We start from the raw sequence: 7,542 nt of genomic DNA on the forward strand, positions 1-7,542 counted from the left end.
TCACAGAGATACTGAAGGAACTGAACTGGCAGACTCTTGAAGACAGACACAAACTGTCCCGAGAAAGTCCATTAGCAAAGTTTTAAGATCTGGTTTTAAATGATTATTCTAGGGATATATTATAACTTCCTATGTATCACTCACGTGGAAGTGTGAGGATAAGATTAGAATAATTACTGTACACTGAGAGGCATTCGAACTATCATTCTTTCTGTGCTCCATACGTGAAAGGAAAGGGAAGAAACCCTAATAACTGGTGCAATGGAACGTACCCTCTGCCATACACTTCGCAGTGGTCTGCAGAGTATAGATGTAGATGTGCCAACGCCTCCCCCCTGCCTCCCAAGAAAAAGAGAGAAATTCATAACTGATGACGCATTTCAAGATATTCAAACCACAGCTGTCTCTATGCCTTTCTGTTCTTTTTTGGTAAGCTAGTTATGTTTGCTTACGTGCAGATTTCAGATGAAATTGCAGATGCTAATGTTGTTATGTCTCAACTTATAAGTGGCAGCCTGTGATCTTCGTAGTAATTAAATGCTAGTGATACTGAAACTCATACATTCATTTGTTGGATATGTCATTTTTGCATCAGTAATTACTCAGAAACTTTAGTAATTAAAAATCTAATATAATTTTAAATGTTAAAGACTAAGGTATTTTAACATGTGTAAATATCCAATCGTTTCAACAGAAAGTAGTATGATCTTTTTTCATGTTGATTATGGTATCAGTTATCAGGTGATATAGTTGGTACATCAACCAAGAATATTACCATATGCTACTGTTTAATGACATATTGTTAGATAAGAATGCGTGTGTGTGATTCGGATGGGGGGTTTAGGAGTTTCCCTACCAACTAGGGTGGTTACGTGCCAGAGAAGGTAAATATTGGTCAGTAGATTTGTGTACTCATGGAGAAACAATTTTCATGTAAAAAGAAAGAGTTTTGTTGGTTGAGTTCTTTTTTGCGATTTAAGTACTAAAGTTTATAATAAGGAAATAAGAAATAGTTCTTCATGAAAACTGGAACAATTTCTCCTATAAATTTTTCTTGCTCACCAGCGATCAACTGAACGAGTAACAACGCAGCTTCACGCCTAGTCTATGACATTTACAATGAGCTTTCCTGAGCGTCGTTTTGCCTGCGACAATGTAGCATTATGTAATTGTGTTTATTTTGGTTCTGCGATGAGGATTCACACTGTAACGACAGTTATCAGTAGCAAACTGATGCAAGGGGAAATTTTAAACGTGACAAAAAGAGAAAAAGCTGACAAAAAAAGGAAGAAGGAAGAAATCTAGAAATAGCAACGTTAATTGAAATCAAGAGAGTAAATAAAATAATAACTTCCTCGGCAGTTAAACCTTTAAATCTTTATGTAAGTTAATTTTTGGAATAGTTTCAGATGACAGAAGAAATACGAAATGCTTGAGAGAATTTTCTGGTTTTGCTTTTCAACTTTTTTTATTAGTATTCTGACTTGTTTTATACGGCCCACCATGAATTTTTCTCCTGTGCCAACCTCTTCATCTCACAAGTAGCACTTGCAACCTACGTCCTCAATTGTCTGGTGGATGTGTTCTAGTCTCTGTCTTCCTCTACTGTTTTTGCCCTCCACAGCTCCCTCTAGTACCATGGAAGTCAGCCCCTGATGTCTTAACATATGTTCTATCATCCTGTCCCTTCTCCTTGTTAGTGTTTTCCGTATATTCTTTCCCTCTCCAATTCTGCGCAGAGCGTCCTCATTCCTTACCTTATCAGTCCACCTAATTTTCAACATTCATCTGTAGCACCACATCTCAAATGCTTCGATTCTCTTCTGTTCCGGGTTTCCCATAGTCCATGTTTCACTACCATACAATGCTATGCTCCAAAGGTATGTTCTAGAAATCCCATCCTCAAATTAAGGCCTATGTTTTATGGTAGTAGACTTCTCTCGGCCAGTAATGCCTTTTTTTCCAGTTCTAGTTTGGTTTTGATGTCCTCCTTGCTCCATCCATCATTGGTTATTTTGTTGCCTGGGTAGCAAAACTCCTTAACTTAATCTAATTGGTGACCATCAAGCCTGATGTTAGGTTTCCCGCTGTTCTAATTTCTGCTACTTCTCATTACTTTCCTCTTTCTTCGATTTACTCTCAATCCATATTCTGCACTCATTAGATTGTCCATTCCATTCAGCCGATCACGTAATTCATCTTCACTTTCACTCAGGATAGAAATGTCATCAGCAAATCGTATTATTGATAGCCTTACACATTGAATTTTAATTCCAATTCTGAACCTTCCTTTTATTTCCATCATTGGTTCTTCGCTGTACAGGTTGAACAGTAATAGCGAAAGACCAATTCGAGCACTTCGTTCTTGGTCATCCACTCTTATTGTTCCCTCTTGGGTCTTGTACATGTTGTATATTACTGTCTCTCCCTATAACTTACCCCTATTTTTTTCAGATTTTCGAACATCTTGCCCCATTTTACATTGTTGAATGCTCTTTCTAGATAGACAAATCCTGTGACGGTGTCTTGATTTTTCTTTGGTCTTGCTTCCATTATCAACTGCAACGTCAGAATTGCTTCTCTGGTGCCTTTACCTTTCTTAAAGCCAAACTGATCGTCATCTAACAAGTCTTCAGTTTTCTTTTCCATTCTTCTGCATATTACACTCCTGGAAATTGAAATAAGAACACCGTGAATTCATTGTCCCAGGAAGGGGAAACTTTATTGACACATACCTGGGGTCAGATACATTACATGATCACACTGACAGAACCACAGGCACATAGACACAGGCAACAGAGCATGCACAATGTCGGCACTAGTACAGTGTATATCCACCTTTCGCAGCAATGCAGGCTGCTATTCTCCCATGGAGACGATCATAGACATGCTGGATGTAGTCCTGTGGAACGGCTTGCCATGCCATTTCCTCCTGGCGCCTCAGTTGGACCAGCGTTCGTGCTGGACGTGCAGACCGCGTGAGACGACGCTTCATCCAGTCCCAAACATGCTCAATGGGGGACAGATCCGGAGATCTTGCTGGCCAGGGTAGTTGACTTACACCTTCTAGAGCACGTTGGGTGGCACGGGATACATGCGGACGTGCATTGTCCTGTTGGAACAGCAAGTTCCCTTGCCGGTCTAGGAATGGTAGAACGATGGGTTCGATGACGGTTTGGATGTACCGTGCACTATTCGGTGTCCCCTCGACGATCACCAGTGGTGTACGGCCAGTGTAGGAGATCGCTCCCCACACCATGATGCCAGGTGTTGGCCCTGTGTGCCTCGGTCGTATGCAGTCCTGATTGTGGCGCTCACCTGCACGGCGCCAAACACGCATACGACCATCATTGGCACCAAGGCAGATGCGACTCTCATCGCTGAAGACGACGCGTCTCCATTCGTCCCTCCATTCACGCCTGTCGCGACACCACTGGAGGCGGGCTGCACGATGTTGGGGCGTGAGCGGAAGACGGCCTAATGGTGTGCGGGACCGTAGCCCAGCTTCATGGAGACGGTTGCGAATGGTCCTCGCCGATACCCCAGGAGCAACAGTGTCCCTAATTTGGTGGGAAGTGGCGGTGCGGTCCCCTACGGCACTGCGTAGGATCCTACGGTCTTGGCGTGCATCCGTGCGTCGCTGCGGTCCGGTCCCAGGTCGACGGGCACGTGCACCTTCCGCCGACCACTGGCGACAACATCGATGTACTGTGGAGACCTCACGCCCCACGTGTTGAGCAATTCGGCGGTACGTCCACCCGGCCTCCCGCATGCCCACTATACGCCCTCGCTCAAAGTCCGTCAACTGCACATACGGTTCACGTCCACGCTGTCGCGGCATGCTACCAGTGTTAAAGACTGCGAGGGAGCTCCGTATGCCACGGCAAACTGGCTGACACTGACGGCGGCGGTGCACAAATGCTGCGCAGCTAGCGCCATTCGACGGCCAACACCGCGGTTCCTGGTGTGTCCGCTGTGCCGTGCGTGTGATCATTGCTTGTACAGCCCTCTCGCAGTGTCCGGAGCAAGTATGGTGGGTCTGACACACCGGTGTCAATGTGTTCTTTTTTCCATTTCCAGGAGTGTATTATTTTCAGCAACTTGGATGCATGAGCTGTTAAGCTGATTGTGCGATAATTCTCGCACTTGTCAGCTCTTGCAGTCTTCGGAAATGTGTGGATAGATTTTTTCCGAAATTCAAAAGGTATATTGCCAGATTCATACATTCTACTCACCAACGTAAATAGTAGTTTTGTTGCCAGTCCCTCTAATGATCTTAGAACTTCTTATGGAATGTTACCGATCCCTTCAGCCTTATTTGATCTTAAGTAATCCAAAGCTCTCTTCAATTCTAATTCTAATACTGGATCCCCTGTATCTTATAAATCGACTCCTGTTTCTTATTTTTATCATATCAGACAAATCTTCACCCTGATGCCTTCAATGTACTATTTTCACCTATCCGCTCTGTCTTCTGCATTTAAAAAAGGAATTCCGGTTACACTCTTTCAATCCTTCTTTTTAATTTCACCAAAGGTTGTTTTGACTTTCCTATATGCTGAGTCAGTCCTTCTGACTATCATTTCTGTTTCGATTTCTTCACATTTTTCATGCAGCCATTTCATCATAGCTTCCCTGCACCTGCTGTTTATTTCATTCCTCACAGACTTGTATTTCTGTATTCCTAAATTTCCCTGAACATTTTTGTACTTCCTTCTTTTATCGATCAGCTGCAGTTTTTCTTCCGTTACCCATGGTTTCCTTGTCGTTACCTCCTTTGTACCTATTTTTTCCATTCCAGCTTCTGTGATTGCCCATTTTAGAGATGTTCATTCCTCTTCACCTGCACTGCCTACTGGAATAGTCTTTATTGCTGTATTTACAGCCTTAGAAAACTTCAAGCGTATCTCGTCATTCCTTAGTAATTCCATATCCCACTTCTTTGCGTATTGATTCTTCCTAACTAATCTCTTAAACTTCAGCCTACTCTTCACAGCTACTACATTGTGATTTGAGTCTATATCTGTTCCTGGATACGCCTTACAATGCAGAGTGTGTTTTCGGAATCTCTGTCTGACCATGATGTAATCTGAATGAACTCTTCTCGTATCACCCGCCCTTTCCCAAGTATATCTTCTCCTCTTGTGATTCTTCAACAGAGTATTCTCTATTACTAGCTGAAATTTATTACACAACTCAGTCTGTCTGCTCTCTCATTCCATGTCCCAAGCCAACATCCTCCTCTAACCTTTTTTTCTCCTCCTTCCCTTGCAACTGCATTCCAGTCCCCCATGACTATTAGATTTTCATCTCCTTTTGCGTATTGTATTACCCTTTCAATGTCCTCATATACCGTACTTTCTCTGTCTCTTCATCTTCAGCTTGCGACGTCGACATGTATACCGGAACTATCGTTGTCGGTGTTGGTCTGCTGTCGATTCTGATAAGAATAATCCTATCACTGAACTATTAACAGTAACACACTCTCTGCCCTACCGTCCTATTGATAGTGAATCCTACTACCGTTATATCATTTTCTGCAGCTGTTGATATTACCCTATACTCTTCTCACCAGAAATCCTTGTCTTCTTTCCTCGTCACTTCAATGACACCTACCATATCTAGACTGAGCCTTTGCATTTTCCTTTTCAGATTTTCTAGCTTCCCTACCACATGAAAGGTTATGACATTCCACACCTCGACTCATAGAACGTTATCCTTTCGTTGATTATTCAGTCATTTCTAATGGTCACCTCTCCCTTGGCATTCCTCTCCCGGAGATCAGAATGGGGGGCTATTCTGGAATCTTTTGCCAGTGGAGAGATCGTCATGCCACTTTTCCAATTACAGGTCCCATGTCCTGCGGATACACGGATGTGTCTTTAATGCAGTGGTTTCTATTGCCTTCTGCATCACCATGATGCACGAATTTACGTGGAATCCAGTAATATCTTATTGAATGTTTACTTATTTTCTCCGATAGTAATTGCTAATGAATCGTACAATATGCTGTTGTTAGCTAAATACCAGTAGCATAGCAAGGGGGGGGGGGGGATATGAGGAGGTCTATCATCTCCCACACACCACTTCCAAAGTGGCAAAAAATAATCTCCACTAAAAACAAGAATATATGGAAAATATGTTATTATTAAATTCTATATGTTAAATTACTATATGTGTTTCTGGAGGGAGAAGGACACCAGTGAAGGGTAGTGCTGAGGTTTTTGCTAAAGATTATTTTTTTATTTTTCTCAAAGAAAAGTATTGTGCCCCGAGGTACCAATGTGAGAAAAGTGGCAGGGGTGGGGGGAGGAAGGCACCAATAAAGTGTCATACCTTGGGCACCAGCAGTGTTTGCTATGCCACTGCTAACTGCTAAACAAATACGAGTACAATGGAGAGTGAATGTTCTCAAATGTTCAGGGAAGTTAGCAAGTGTCAAATTTTGTAAAAATATATCTATTGTGTTTCGTGTCACCTGGATCCTTCTTAATCAAACTTTTCATTGATCAGAAAACTTAACTCATTTCTGTCTCTCTAAGTGGCAGCAAAGATACATGTATATCTTCTAGCTACATATATCACACCCTAGCAGTGAAATAATGAAAGATACATTTAAATATTTTGGATGTTGATAGCTCTATATAAGTAAAATTCAAAGGATGAAGCTGTGAATTAATTAATAGATTGCTGGAATATTTGGATGGGGATATTATTTTGAAGAGTAGAAACTATACTATTATAACATATGAATCTGATTTGTTTCTAGACCTATGGTGCTTGCCATGCTGTGCTGCAGTCCTGTTGAGATTAATATGAAATCTGAAATACCACTTAATACATGTTTTTCTTTTGTTACAGTTGTCTTGGGGAGACTTCTTCTTTGCTGGAATCTCTGAATATATGAACTGTGTAGCTCAGTTTGATATTACAAAAGATTATCCAAATCTAGCTGCTCTTAAGAAGAAGATATGTGAACTTCCAGCCATAAAAGACTGGATCAGCAGGAGACCAGCATCAGGCCTTTGAGGTCATGCTTGTTTCTTGAAGTTGAAGGAAAAAGAGAACAAACTATATTTTCAAATAAGTAGATTTATTTTAATTCAAATCTATCATTTCATCTTTTCATTCTGTAGCAAAAAAATAAACTCCTGCAGCAAATTTATATGTTCATATGAATAGTGAATCTTTGAAATATATGCTAAAGGCTATTTTACTTTTTTTTTCTCCAAAAATGTCAGTTATATTATTGTGAAACTGTGTTCAATTTTCAAGTTTTTACTCTCATTATAAAATCCCATTGTCAACTGGTATGTTCTTATACAAGACTGTGAAATATAAACCTTTCTTGTATTGTGTATAGTTATACGTTCGTACTACACAATGGTTAAGTTGTAAGACCACAACAAAGGAATGTAAGATACAGGATGGTAAATGAAACACTAGTTAATTTATCACATATTTTCTGCTTGTACTACTACAAAGCAAACTTTTGTAACTAGTAAATAGTATGTGGGATGTCCTTTGATTCAGTATGTAAAG

At 41.0% G+C, this 7,542-nt stretch overlaps 1 protein-coding gene across 1 annotated transcript in view; it reads left to right on the forward strand.

Moving 5' to 3' along the window:
* LOC126455517 (glutathione S-transferase-like) overlaps positions 1-7,165 on the forward strand; it is an 82,672-nt gene extending 75,507 nt beyond the window's left edge. Inside the window, exon 5 of the mRNA XM_050091268.1 lies at positions 6,862-7,165. Within this exon, the coding sequence (XP_049947225.1) occupies positions 6,862-7,029 (168 nt within the window). The 3' untranslated portion in view covers positions 7,030-7,165. The remainder of the gene's footprint in view (positions 1-6,861) is intronic.
* The last annotated feature ends 377 nt before the right edge of the window (positions 7,166-7,542 follow it).

The sequence above is a fragment of the Schistocerca serialis genome, chromosome 2, assembly GCF_023864345.2.
Source record: "Schistocerca serialis cubense isolate TAMUIC-IGC-003099 chromosome 2, iqSchSeri2.2, whole genome shotgun sequence".
Classification (NCBI taxonomy): domain Eukaryota; kingdom Metazoa; phylum Arthropoda; class Insecta; order Orthoptera; family Acrididae; genus Schistocerca; species Schistocerca serialis.